This window comes from Manis pentadactyla, chromosome 18 (genome assembly GCF_030020395.1).
Source record: "Manis pentadactyla isolate mManPen7 chromosome 18, mManPen7.hap1, whole genome shotgun sequence".
Classification (NCBI taxonomy): Eukaryota; Metazoa; Chordata; class Mammalia; order Pholidota; family Manidae; genus Manis; species Manis pentadactyla.
This window is the reverse complement of record NC_080036.1, coordinates 22,602,144-22,616,855: the sequence shown is the minus strand read 5'-3', so window position 1 is coordinate 22,616,855 and position 14,712 is coordinate 22,602,144. Positions and strand designations below refer to the sequence as shown.

Genomic DNA, 14,712 nt, shown 5'->3' with positions numbered 1-14,712 from the left:
TAGATTTCATTGCCCTAATTTTGAGTTTCTGAACATAGTCATTCTTAGCTTTGTCAATCTACTTGTTAATTGTTATAAAAGAAAAAGAAAGCTTCCTAGATTAGGCAGGATGACTTCAAGCTGTGCATTCAAAGGTGAAGACAAAGAAAGTGATCTCTGAAAAATTATGGAGTCAGGGAAGTGTGTGGTCTCCAATACTTCTGTTCTTCATTCTTCCCACTTGGTGGCGATCACCTGCGTGCACTCCTTGTCCTGTCTCCAGTTCTAACTTGGCAGCTGAACTGGAGGAGCTTTGTTATGAGCCATTGTGCTTGCTGGGTGTCCAGTTAACCTTAAGTATGATTGTGTTAGTTTTTATGTTCCTTTACATCACCATTATTTTCATTCATATTATATTTTCATGCCGTAAGCCTCCCTTTCCTTTTTCTTGGGGGCCGCATCTTTCTACTGTATGCTTACTGAAATTTCTGAACCAAGCAGAGGTGGGAATTTGTTTATTTAATAGAAGTATTGGTGTACCCAAAGAATAATCAAATTATATTTCCTTAAGAAAATTCTTATTCTGGGAGATCCCTAGACAAGTTCAAGTCACCAGGGTTTAATTGATGATGAAACGCATTTTTTTGATCTTATGTGTTGGGGTAGGGTGATAGGGGAGATGACAGTTTATTTGAAATCTGCTCTATACTTTGGTTGCTTAGGTCAATTTAGAATGTGTAAGCTATTCATTAAGCTCTAATCAGATTTATTTTTTATTTGGCATGTTTCTATTGCATCTGTCACACAAGACTTGCTCATGATACAGAAAGATAAAAGTGGAAATTGCATCTTAATTACCATTTTTCTTATAGATACGGGAATATGAATGGATTCATTCTCAGACCAAAAGGCTGAAGTTTAATGCACTTATAACAACATATGAGATCCTCTTAAAAGACAAGGTGTGTAATTTGTAACTAAAAGGCTAAATTTTGTAGTCTGATTTGCCCAAATAACGGAATGGGGGTCTCTGCCTCCCACTTGTAATGTTACTTCTGTTTGTTTGTTTAGAAAAGGAAACAAATAACACCAAGAAAAATCCGAAAAGAATATTAAGGTTATAAGTGAAAAACAAAACCTTACTGTTGGTGAGGATCTTAGTTGCCTGGCCCAGTCGAATTAAACAGGATGGAAGGGAATTGGGGCCAGTAACTCATCTGAGACTCTAGTCAGTCACTGGGAACTGGGCTTGAGTGCCGGCTTGGGCATTTCCCATCATGTCATTGTTCAGCCATTTCTCCAGAGCAGGTGATGTGAATGGTCTCTGTGAGGAAGACGTGAAATGAAGCTCTTTAAATGAGCTCCTCCCTACTCTAAGAACATATGTGGCAGGTGATCCCATTGGTGAAAGTAAATGGAAACAAGTTCAATGTGGTGGCTCTCAGTGTTGCTGTGCTTCAGGGCAGGGGTGGAGAATAGGCAGAGAAGAATCTTACTGAGAAGACACTGCAAAATCACGTATTTCGTTTTTGTGTTGTTTTTACCCAGCATATGAATGTTTATGTTCTTGCTTTGGGCATTAGAGACCACCCACCCCCACCCCTGGCCATACTTTTAGATAATGATGTGCTCTTTGGAGTAGATACCAGTCTGTCAAATTAACAGAATAAACAGAAGAGTCCTAATATACTTGAAGTCAGTGAAGCATAAATGTCTCCCTGTATGCCTTTGTGATGGTATTTGTGTAGAGATAATTGACACTTCACAGTACTTTTGGGTTGCCTTCTGACCTGGTGGCTTGTTCTGTTTTGTCTTTACTTTAGACTGTGCTGGGCAGTATTAACTGGGCCTTTCTGGGAGTGGATGAAGCCCATCGGTTGAAGAATGATGACTCTTTATTGTATAAAACTCTAATTGATTTCAAGTCCAACCATAGGCTCCTGATTACAGGGACCCCTCTTCAGAATTCCCTCAAAGAGCTCTGGTCCTTGCTGCACTTTATTATGCCAGAGAAGTAAGCTCCTTCCTGTGTATTTTAAATTATACTAGAATGTCTGAAATGCATGCTTTCTTTAAAAATTAAGGTATTATTGATATACAATCCTACGAAGGTTTCACATGAGCAACATTGTGGTTACTACACTCACTCATATTATCGAGTCCCCCCTCCACACCCCATTGAAGTCACTGTCCATCGGAGTAGTAAGATGCTGTAGAGTCACTTCTTGTCTTCTCTCTGCTGTATTGCCTTCCCCATGCCCCGCCCCTCTACGTTATGTGTGTGCTAATCATAATACTCCTTATCCTTTTCTCTCTCCTGCTTTTTAACCTTTTTAAATAGACCTTAGGGAAAACAGATGGCAAGGTTTGGGGAAAGCAAAGCATTGAACTGAGGCAAGAATGAAAGTACTAAAATGTTCCATAATAAACAATAGGAGGCACAGAAATCAATTAGTTAAGGAGGAAGGCATATTATCTACCAACATTTGAACTGTTAATGATTTGGGGAAATAATTTGTAAAAAGGAAACATCAGACTTTCTCACTGTTGTTATAAGGTAATCAATATAATTGAAATGAAGTATAAGCAAGGTACACAATCTGACAAGTATTTTAAAATACCTTAAACCCAGACTTTGACAACACAAGCATTAGTTGTATGTTAATATATAGTTAATGTATATGGGACATATATTTTTATGATACTTTTATGTATATTTCATAAAACCTAAAATTAGCTAGTGGTGTGAAGGTGAAATCTAAATTCATTACCCTAGTTTGGAAGATCCCACACAGTCTGGGCCTGTGGCAGTGCTCTGATTCATCTTAGAGCACTTTCTCTGTCACTGGTGCTCCAGCCATTGTGGTCGTCGTCATGTGCCTTTAACATGCCTAGCCATTGCTGTTTTTCTTGTTGAGAATTTTTTTCCTCCTTATTTTCACATGGCCAATCGCTAATATTTTGGCCTCAGCTTATGTGACTGCCTCTTTTTAGAGGACTTCTCAGACCATCTAACTTAAAGTAATCTGTTAGACATGCTTATTATCCCTAGGCAGTTCTGTTTTCTGTATGACACCTCTTTTTTGCATTTATTCCCTCCTCATCTCTTGTCATTAAATTATGCATTCAGAAATAGTAGGAATCTTGTTAACTTTATCCATTGATGGTCCACATTGCCTAGAATAGTACCTGGTATGCAATAAGTAATTCAGTGTAAATGTTTCACAGTTTTCTTTTTTAATTCAGAAAATATTTGAGTGCCTACTTTGTGTCATAAAACTGAGCAAGGCATTTTGGATAGACTAATGAACAACATAGAAATGGTCCCTTCTGCCATGTACTGCTAACTTTTTTTAAACAGCCTCTGTGTAGATGCAATTTACAGACCAAAAAATGCACCATTGTAAATATATGATTTTTTTAGTAAATGTATAGTGTTGTACAGCCATCACCATAATCTAGTTTTAGAGTATTTTCCTCACCGAAAAAAAATCCCTCTTGCCCATTTATAGTTAATTTCTGCTTCTACTAGCCAGCTTGAGGCAATCACTAATCATCTCTAGAGATTTACCTTTTCTAGACGTTTCGTTTAAAGAGAATCCTAATAAGTAATCTTTTGTTTTTGGCTTCTTTGCTTCGCATAATGTTTTTGAAATACATCATATATCATAGCATTTCTTAGGAGTTACTGTCTTACTATGGAGTCATACTCCATTGTATACATATGCAGTCATCAGTTGATATTGTTATGTTTTTGTGCGATTATATGTCTTTTTCTTGGTTAGATACATAGAGGTGGAATTGCTGGTTTGTTTGGAAAGTATACATATCTTGAGAAACTACTAGGCTGTTTTCCAAAGAGACGATGCCATTTTATATTTCTACTAGAAATGTTTGAATTTTCCAGTTTCTTTGCATGGTCATCAATATAGTGTGTGATTAGCCTTCTGGATCCTAGTACAGTTTTATAGTGGTGTCTAATTGTGGTTTTAACTTGCACTTCTGTAATGATTGATAATGTTGAACATCTTTTCATGTGTTCATTAGCCAGCCATTTGTGTATCTTTGGTGAAATGTCTGTTCAAATCTTTTGCTCATTTTTCAATTGGTTTGTCTTAAGAGTGGAAGAGGTTTTTAATTTATTTTTTCTTTCCCTTTTTTTAATATTCTAAATTCAAGTGCTTTATTGATTTGCAAGTATTTTGTACCAATCTGTGGCTTGTCTTTTAATTTTCTTATTGTCTTTTGAAGAGCAAAAGTTTTTAAGTTTGTTGAAGTATAATTCATTAATTTTTAAAAATGGATAGTACTTTATTTTAATGTCATATAAAATATAAGACATATTTTTGCCTAACTTAAGATCACACAGATTTTCCTCTTTATTTTCTTCTAGGAGATTTAGTTCTTTTTTTTTGTAGATAATTATTTTTTATTGAAGGGTAGTTGACACACAGTATTACATTACATTAGTTTCAGGTGTACAACATAGTGATTCAACATTTATATACATGACAATTCTAGGTACCAGCTATCACCATACCAAGCTGTTACAATATCTTGACTATATTCATTACGTACTGGTTACTTATTATTTTACCATTGGAAGTGTGTACTTTTTTTTTTTGTTTGTGAGGGCATCTCTCATATTTATTGATCAAATGGTTGTTAACAACAATAAAATTCTGTATAGGGGAGTCAGTGCTCAATGCACAATCAGTAATCCACCCCAAGCCTAATTTTCATCAGTCTCCAATCTTCTGAGGCATAACAAACAAGTTCTTACATGGAGAACAAATTCTTACATAGTGAATAAGTTCTTACATGGTGAACAGTACAAGGGCAGCCATCACAGAAACCTTCGGTTTTGCTCATGCATTATGAACTATAAACAGTCAGTTCAAATATGAATACTTATTTGACTTTTATACTTGATTTATATGTGGATACCACATTTCTCTCTTTATTATTATTATTTTTAATAAAATGCTGAAATGGTAGGTAGATACAAGATAAAGGTAGAAAACATAGTTTAGTGTTGTAAGAGAGCAAGTGTAGATGATCAGGTGTGTGCCTGTAGACTATGTGTTAATCCAAGCTAGACAAGGGCAATAAAACATCCACGTATGCAGAAGATTTCTCTCAGAACGGGGGGGTGAGGTTCTAAGCCTCACCTCTGTTGATCCCCAATTTCTCACCTGATGGCCCCCCTGCGACTGTGCCTGTCTTAGGTTGTTCCTCCCTTGAGGAATCTTACCCGTCTCTGGCTAACCAGTCATCTTCCGGGGCCATACAGGGAAATGTGAAGTTGGTAAGTGAGAGAGAAGCCTTATTGTTTGAAAAAGTTAGCTTTTTACTTCTTTGCATATTTATGCCCTGTAGCTTCTATGCCCAGCATTTGTCTTGAGGTATCTTTACTACTTGGAAGAATTATGATACTCGGTAAATTTGATATGAGGCACGAATTCTATGTAAGGGTTGTAATTAGGAAGGAAGAAGAAAAGCTATAGAAGTAGCAGGCGGCAGAAAACATGGGAAGATTGATTATTTCTTTGACATATCTTCTTGTAGAGTAACTTCAGCATATATAGGTTTTAAGCTACTACTTAAATTGCACACACACATTAACATAATAGGAGTATAGTTACATAACCAAAGCATACCTGTAATTACCAGCCATCTCCAGTGAAACCAAGAAAACCAGTTAGGTACCTTAGGCATTTGTGAAAACTTATCTATGATATGGTGGATATTGTCCAACTGAACTTGAACAGTCTGAGAGAAATCAGACAAATTAAAACAACCCATTCCTGGAGACTGTTCACATCCCATATGTTCTTTTAACAGTAAATAGTCTGTAGTTGTAAGATTTTGGAGCACTACAATTTGCACTTCTCCTAATTCTTGGTTGAGTTCCAACAGTATAGATCCAGTCAAATTTGTTGTTTTACTGTATGCACAGGCCAGCTTAGATATCTCCTTCCTCATTCCCACGGCAAGTCCAGGAACTGGTGGGATGAGTGCATCTACAGCTGTAGCAGTGCGTGGATCTTTGTTGAGGTTTTTTGATGATCATCTTCTGTCATGAGTCTTCCAGAGAGTGCTGATGTTGGAAGTTCTTTTTCATATCACATCTTAGTTCATTTTTGGGGTAGCCCAATTAGGCTTTGATCCTCTGTATAAACACAAACAGACCCTTTGCCTACACTTTTATATGCTTTTTATACCCTTGTGTAGAACTCATTGGAGGTTACCACACAGGAACTGCCCTTTTTTTTTTGGTATCACTAATCTACACTTACATGACGAATATTATGTTTACTAGGCTCTCCCCTATACCAAGTCCCCCCTATAAACCCCTTTACAGTCACTGTCCATCAGCATAGCAAAATGTTGTAGAATCACTACTTGCCTTCTCTGTGTTGTACAGCCCTCCCTTTTCTCCTACCCCCCCATGCATGCTAATCTTAATACCCCCCTACTTCTCCCCCCTCCTTATCCCTCCCTACCCACCGATCCTCCCCAGTCCCTTTCCCTTTGGTACCTGTTAGTCCATTCTTGAGTTCTGTGATTCTGCTGCTGTTTTGTTCCTTCAGTTTTTCCTTTGTTCTTATATTCCACAGATGAGTGAAATCATTTGGTATTTCTCTTTCTCCGCTTGGCTTGTTTCACTGAGCATAATACCCTCCAGCTCCATCCATGTTGCTGCAAATGGTTGGATTTGCCCTTTTCTTATGGCTGAGTAGTATTCCATTGTGTATATGTACCACAACTTCTTTATCCATTCATCTATCGATGGACATTTAGGTTGCTTCCAATTCTTGGCTATTGTAAATAGTGCTGCGATAAACATAGGGGTGCACTGATCTTTCTCATACTTGATTGCTGCATTCTTAGGGTAAATTCCTAGGAGTGCAATTCCTGGGTCAAATGGTAAGTCTGTTTTGAGCATTTTGATGTACCTCCATACTGCTTTCCACACTGGTTGAACTAACTTACATTCCCACCAGCAGTGTAGGAGGGTTCCCCTTTCTCCACAGCCTCGCCAACATTTGTTGTTGTTTGTCTTTTGGATGGCAGCCATCCTTACTGGTGTGAGGTGATACCTCATTGTAGTTTTAATTTGCATTTCTCTGATAATTAGCGATGCGGAGCATCTTTTCATGTGTCTGTTGGCCATCTGTATTTCTGTTTTGGAGAACTGTCTGTTCAGTTCCTCTGCCCATTTTTTAATTGGGTTATTTGTTTTTTGTTTGTTGAGGCGTGTGAGCTCCTTATATATTCTGGACGTCAAGCCTTTATCGGATGTGTTATTTTCAAATATATTCTCCCATACTGTAGGGATCCTTCTTGTTCTATTGATGGTGTCTTTTGCTGTACAGAAGCTTTTCAGCTTAATATAGTTCCACTTACTCATTTTTGCTGTTGTTTTCCTTGCCCGGGGAGATATGTTCAAGAAGAGGTCACTCATGTTTATGTCTAAGAGGTTTTCGCCTATGTTTTCTTCCAAGAGTTTAATGGTTTCATGGCTTACATTCAGGTCTTTGGTCCATTTTGAGTTTACTTTTGTATATGGGGTTAGACAATGGTCCAGTTTCATTCTCCTACATGTAGCTGTCCAGTTTTGCCAGCACCATCTGTTGAAGAGACTGTCATTTCGCCATTGTATGTCCATGGCTCCTTTATCAAATATTAATTGACCATATATGTCTGGGTTAATGTCTGGATTCTCTAGTCTGTTCCATTGGTCTGTGGCTCTGCTCTTGTGCCAGTACCAAATTGTCTTGATTACTATGGCTTTATAGTAGAGCTTGAAGTTGGGGAGTGAGATCCCCCCTACTTTATTCTTCTCTCTCAGGATTGCTTTGGCTATTCGGGGTCTTTGGTGTTTCCATATGAATTTTTGAATTATTTGTTCCAGTTCATTGAAGAATGTTGCTGGTAGTTTCATAGGGATTGCATCAAATCTGTATATTGCTTTGGGCAGGACGGCCATTTTGACGATATTAATTCTTCCTAGCCACGAGCATGGGATGAGTTTCCATCTGTTAGTGTCCCCTTTAATTTCTCTTAAGAGTGACTTGTAGTTTTCAGAGTATAAGTCTTTCACTTCTTTGGTTAGGTTTATTCCTAGGTATTTTATTTTTTTTGATGCATTTGTGAATGGAGTTGTTTTCCTGATTTCTCTTTCTGTTGGTTCATTGTTAGTGTATAGGAAAGGTACAGATTTCTGTGTGTTGATTTTGTATCCTGCAACTTTGCTGTATTCCGATATCAGTTCTAGTAGTTTTGGGGTGGAGTCTTTAGGGTTTTTTATGTACAGTATCTAGTTCTTATATTCTGATAAGTTCTTATAGTTCTGATGTAGGGCTGTATTCCACTTTAAGTTTTTTATTTATAGTGTGAAGTGTGAGGGCTTACAGGTTCACTTTTTTTGCAGAGGGATTTTGGAAATTGTCCCAGTGCCATTTGTTGAAAAGAATATCCTTTCTTTATTGAATTGCATTGGCACCTTTGTAGAAAATGAGTTGAGACCGTAAGTGTAGGGGTTCATTTCTGGATTCTCAGTCTGTTCCATCGATGCATATTTCTATCTTTATGATGTTGCCACACTACCTTGATTACTGTACCTTTGCACTACTTCTTAAAATGGGGAAGTACAAATTCCAGTTGTGTTCTTTTTCAAATTTTTTTGGCTATTCTAGATTCTTTGTATTTCCATGTGCACTTTAGGATAAGCTTATTAACTCCTGAAGAGAAAAAAATCCGAATTTTGATAGGCATTGTGTTAAATGTGTATCAGTTTAGAGAATTATCATTTTAAAGTACTGAGCCTCTCTTACAACACTAAACTAAGTTTTCTACCTTTATCTTACATCTACCTACCACTTCAGCATTTTATTAAAAAAAAAAAATAGTAATAATAAAGGGAGAAATGTGGGATCCACATATAAATCAAGTATAAAAATCAAACGAATATTCATATTTGACCTGATTGTTTATAGTTCATAATGCGTGATCAAAACCGAAAGTTTCTGTGATGACTGCCCTTGTACTGTTCACCATGTAAGAACTTATTCACTATGTAAGAATTTGTTCACCATTTAAGAACTTGTTCGTTATGCTTCAGAAGATTGGAGACTGACGAAAATTAGGCTTGGGGTGGATTAATGATTGTGCATTGAGCATTGATTCCCCTATACAGAATTCTATTGTTGTTAACAACTATTTGATCAATAAATATGAGAGATGCCCTCTCAAAAAAAAAAAAGTACTGAGCCTTTGAAGGAGTGTTCATGGGAAGTTTTCTCCATTTATTTCAGTCTTCTGTAATCTTTCTCAGCAGTGCTTAGTAGTGTTTAGTATGTAAGTTTTGTACTTCCTTTGTTAAACTTTTTCTTCCTTATTTTAATTTTGATTTTGAGTGGAATTGCTCTTTATTTTTTAGATTATCCTGGTTTTGTATATTGATCTTCTATCATGTGAACTTATAAAAATTATTCCTACTGTTTTTGCTGTTTGTTAGTATTTTCTAGATACAGGATCACATCATCTCAAATAAAGACTGCTAAAGTTGTTTCTCTAATGTGGATGGATGCCTTTTACTTCTTGTTTTACTGTATGGGTTAGACCTCTGATGTTGAATATAATTGGTGGGAATAGGGTGTTAGCTATAGAATTTTTGTGGATACCCTTTATCAGGTTCAGGAAGTTTTCTTCCATTGCTAGTTTTTGAGTTTTTTTAAATGAATGAGTGTTAGATTTTGTCCCATGCATTTTTCTGGGCTTGTTGAGATGACCAGATAGTTTTTGTTATTTTGTCCACCAACACGATATATTACGTTAGTTACTTTTTAGACATTTCATCAACCTTTCATTCCTGCTATAAATCTGACTTGGTCATGATGTTTAATCATTTTAATGTGTTGCTAGATTCAGTTTGCTAATACTTTGTTAAAGATTCTTGCATCTGTGTTTTTCAGGGATATTAGTCTCTACTAGTTTGTTTTTGTTTTGTGTGTGTGATATCTGCTTGGCTTTGATAGCAGAATCATAGAATGAATTGGAAAGGGTTCCCTCCTTTATTTTCTCAAAGAATTTGTTAAGATTGGTGTTACTTCTTTAAATATTTGGTAGGATTCACCAGTGTAACTCGGTGGGCCTTAGCTTTTCTTTGTCTGAAAATTTTAAGTGACTAGTTTAGTTTCTAGTTAGAGGTTTATTCAGATTTTCTGTTTCTTCATTACTTAGTTTTGTTAATTTGTCTCTTTTAAAGAATTTGTCCATTTCATCTAAATTGGCCTAATTTGTTGGTCTAAAGTATTACCTCATAATCCTTTTAATTTTTTAACGATCAATAGTGATCTAAATAATTTTTGATTATGGCATTTTGTCTTGTTTCTTTTTCTTGGTCATTTTAGGTAGAGGTTTAACAATTTGGGGGATATTTTCAAAGAAACAACTTTTGAGCTTATTGGCTTTTTTCTTTGTCTTGTATTTATTTCTACTCTTATGCTTATTAATGTCTTCCTTTCCTTTTTATTTAATTTTCACATTTTCTGCTTTCTTAAGGCAGAAGCTTAGATTATTGATTTCAGATCCTTTTCCCTTTTCCTAATATAGGTGTTTAAAGATGTAGGTTCCACCTCCCTATACAGCTTTAGCTGTATGCCATAAGTATTGATGTCTTATATTTTTGTTTTCATTCATTTTTGACTATTTAAAATTTCTCTGATACGTGGGTATTTTAGAAGTGTGTTGCTTAATTTCCAAATGTTTAGGTATTACCCAATATTTTGTAGTTTCTTTTGTCTTAACAAACATGCTTGAAATGAATTTATTGTTACTTGTTATGTGGTCTAGTGTGTTTTCTGTCCTGGAGAATGTTCCACCTCTATTCAAAAAGAGTAATGTTATTCTGCTTTTGTGGGGTGGAATTCTGTAGGTCTCCATTACGTCAACTTGCTTAATAGTCTTGTTCAAGTTTTACATCTTTGCTGACTTCATGTCTAGTTGTTACATCAATGAGAGTGAAGTATTTAACATTTAACTGTAGTTGTTGAATGATCTGCTTCTTACAGTTCTGTGAGTTTTTCCTTCCTGTATTCTGGGGTTCTTTCGTTAGGTGCATGCACGTTTATACTTGCTCTATGTTCCTGACGTAGTGGCCTTTTTATCATTATGAAGTGTTCCTTTTGAGTAGTATTTCTTATTCCTTAGGGCCATTTTGTGTGATATTATAGTTCTTCAGCTTTCTTCTTTTAACTGTTCGCATGGTATACCATTTTGCATTGTTTTACTTTTAACTTACTTCTTTCTGAGTCCGAAGTGTGTCTCTTGTAGACTACATAAAATTGGATCTTTTTGTCTAGTCCAACAGTGTCTGCCTTTTGATTAGAGTATTTAGTTCATTCACATGTAAAGAATTATTGATATAGTTGGATTTATGTCTTTTATTTTGCTCCCACTCCCCCATATGTCTTGCTTCTTTTTCCTATTTTTCCTTTACTGCCTTTTTTGTTTCAACAAATATTTTTCAGTGTGCCATTTTAATTCTGTTATTTGATTTTTTAGAAGTTATTTTCATAGTGGTTGCTGTAGGGAATTTAGTGTGTTTCTTATGTCTTCTTCAGATCAGTACTGACTTAATTTTATAAAAACACAACAAATTTTCTGCAGTGTAGCTCCATTTTCCCATCCCTCCTAGTGTTAAAAATCTAAGAATAGAGTGATGTAATTACTACTTTAATCAAGCTTGTCTTTTAAGGAAACTAAGAAAAGAGAAAATATGATTATATAGTCTTCTATATTTACCCATTTTATCATTTCCAATGGTCTTCATTTCTTCCTGTGGATTCAGGTTGCCATCAGGTGTCACTTCCTTTTAGCTTGAAGTGCCTCCTTTAGTTTTTCTTGTTAGGCATGCGAACTAGCAACAAATTCTGTGCCTTCATTTGGTTTCCAGTTTTTTACCTGTATTTTTGAAGCCTCCAGAAGGTGGGTAGAAAAATTTGATCACTCTGGCCATGCTACCCTCAGTACAGCTTTAGTAGAACTGGTTGAAGCTATTTCTTTTTTGCAGACATCTTCACCACAGTGTGCTTCTGGGGAAGGAGCCCCCTCTGCACCCCATCTTCCCTGCCTTCTCTTAGAGCAGGGTTTCTCCCCCTCAGCATTGTTGACACTTTGGGCTGGGTAACTCTTCTTGTGGGGGGCTGTCCTTCGCATTTTAGGGTGTTCAGCAGCATCTTTGGCCATTACCCACTACATGTCAGTAGCAGCTCCCTTTTTCAGTTACAACGGGCCAGTGTCTCCAGATGTTGCCAAATGTCCCCCAGAGAGGCAAAATTGGCACAGCTGAGAAACACTGTGAGTGGGTACCTGGTGTCTCCCCACCTGCTCTTTCTCCTGTCATTCTCCACCCTTCCCACCCTGTTTTACTGCTCCTCTTGTGTCTGTCCTCTTTGCTTCTCACATGGGTCTTCTGTTTCTTCCACAGAGCTCTGTGAGTCAGTAGTGGTCACTCTGCTAAGGATGGAGGCAGTTTCCCCCTTCTCTTCTTAAGCATTTTGCTGTACATTCTGCAGTGAGAGCTCTGTTCATCATGTATTGGCAGAAGCCCATGTTTTTCTAATGTGTGCTTTTCAAAGATAGAAGTGCTGTAAAACAGATAGTATATAAAAGTTTAGAAACAGTGGCTGTTACCAGTTATTAATCTTCATTTTCTGAAATGGTAAGAGAATTTTCATGTGTATTACTTTATAGTTTTCATATTATTTCCCAGTTTTGATCTTTTTGATACATGGTAAGTATTTAGCCCCAGATTGCAAAAAAGAATTGCTGACTTACAGAGAAGTGCTTAGGCCTGAAGTGCTTCCTTTAGTTTTTCTCCTAATTATGCCTTCTAGCAACAAATTCTGTGCCTTTATTTGGCTTCCAAGTTTTCACCAATGTACAGAGACAATAACATTGTGTTCCATATCACATGGTTAATGAATGGATGAACTGAGATCGATGTCAGGTCTTTGGTGACCAAGGCCTTTGTCCTTTGAGTTTCAAAATTTAAGAGGAAAGGTATATCCTTCATAGCACCACTGAGATGAAGTAAAAGCATTCTGTGTAGCAGGAGTCTCAAGGCATTGTGGGAATATCTGCCCTTGTTAGAAAAAGAATGTGGTACATGGTTTTCACCAATGAATGGTTAGATAAGATTTGCCCTTCTGTACTTTGCTGCTAAAGTAGATGGTACAGATTTTGGCTCCCAGATGGTCATAATTAGTTGTTTGCTGCTGTTAATTCCACCCAGCATAAGCTACATTTTGGAGAGAAGTCGTATATATCCTGTTTTTTTAACTGAAGAGAGGAACTTTGAATTACTTTTTCTAATAGAGATGACCTTCCATGTAGTGTTTTCCAAAGTTTTCCTTATGGCCAGTTGGCTTATGGAATGATAAATTGAAGTTAGAGACATAATTAAATAATGTGTTTGTTTATTTATTTTTGGTGGAAGAGAGCCTTTTCTCTGGAAAACCTTGTTTTGAAAACATAATTTTCAAACATTTGAAAAAAAACATTGCTTTTCACAGATGCATGTATAAAAAGGAAACCCCTTTAGTTGGAATGGAGCTGAGATATACCCTTATTCTGCATGAGCTTTCTATGTGAATGAAAAGAATCCTGTGAAGTATTACCCCATGTATAGTGATAGTTCCTTAGGTCCTGTGGTTCTGTAGAACCATTTGGTTCCTTCAAAGGATTGATCCACATGGAAGAGAATTAAGTTTGGTCAGATAACTTTTCAACTTCCCCTCATGAACTGTGATAAGACATTCTTTTCAGAATTTAAAAGTTAATCCTCTTTTTAACCAACTTGTAATGCCCTTTCATTAGTGCAGAGATTCAAACACCTTTCCTACATGGTGGCCCTGACCATAAGCCTGCCCTTATTATTATAGATGTGTGTCTATGTATGTATCAGTCAACCCTTTGTTTTGTATGTACTATTTTGCAAAACATGAGACTTGGTATTAAAGGTAGAAAAAGATATGGCAAGACCAAAGAATTCAGCTTATGAAGATAATCATGTGTGAATATTTACTTCATACCCACCCCTCAAAGTGACCTCATTTTGAGAGAGCATAGTTCAAAGTCCTTACCTCTTCGTATTTGATTTTTTTTTTTTTTTACTTTGGATTCTGCTGTCTAGGCCAGTCTCTGAATTTTTTTGTACCTTTTCCTTCACATACTTATACCATGACTTCTGGCATACCATTTTCATTCCTTTGATTTAATTTTCCTCCTCATTATTCCTTAGTAGAGTGAACTTGTGTTTTTCTAAAATCACAAGGTCTGGTATTTTTAAATAATCAAAATTGTTTCTGCTTTCATGAAAGACATGTTAAATACAGAAGTTGATAACATTAAAGTAATGAGTCTCTAGGCTGCAGAATGGCATCATTCTAAGTTCACACTATGACCATGTTATGCCTTTTATTATGTGGTATTACAAATTGGCAGTTGTCTGCTGCAGGGAATAGCAAACTTAAAGGACCTGATAGTAAACATTTTTCAGCTTGTAGGCATTACAGTCTCTATCAAAGCTTCTCATCTTTGCTGTTTAGAGGGAAAGCACCCAAAGACAATTCATAATTCAATATGTATATGAAGAAATAGTATCCCATATAAACTCCTTTAATTTAGTAAGTGTGCAATAGGTGGGTAAAAATATTGGTTGTC

General features: G+C 36.4%; 1 protein-coding gene across 5 annotated transcripts in view; it reads left to right on the top strand.

Moving 5' to 3' along the window:
* Nucleotides 1–14,712, top strand: part of CHD2 (chromodomain helicase DNA binding protein 2) — a 147,291-nt gene that overhangs the window by 60,807 nt on the left and 71,772 nt on the right. For all 5 annotated transcript variants that reach the window (XM_036878630.2, XM_057494700.1, XM_057494701.1 and 2 more), the window contains 2 exons: nt 852–941; nt 1,803–1,993. In XM_036878630.2, the coding sequence (XP_036734525.1) occupies nt 852–941; nt 1,803–1,993 (281 nt within the window). The remainder of the gene's footprint in view (nt 1–851; nt 942–1,802; nt 1,994–14,712) is intronic.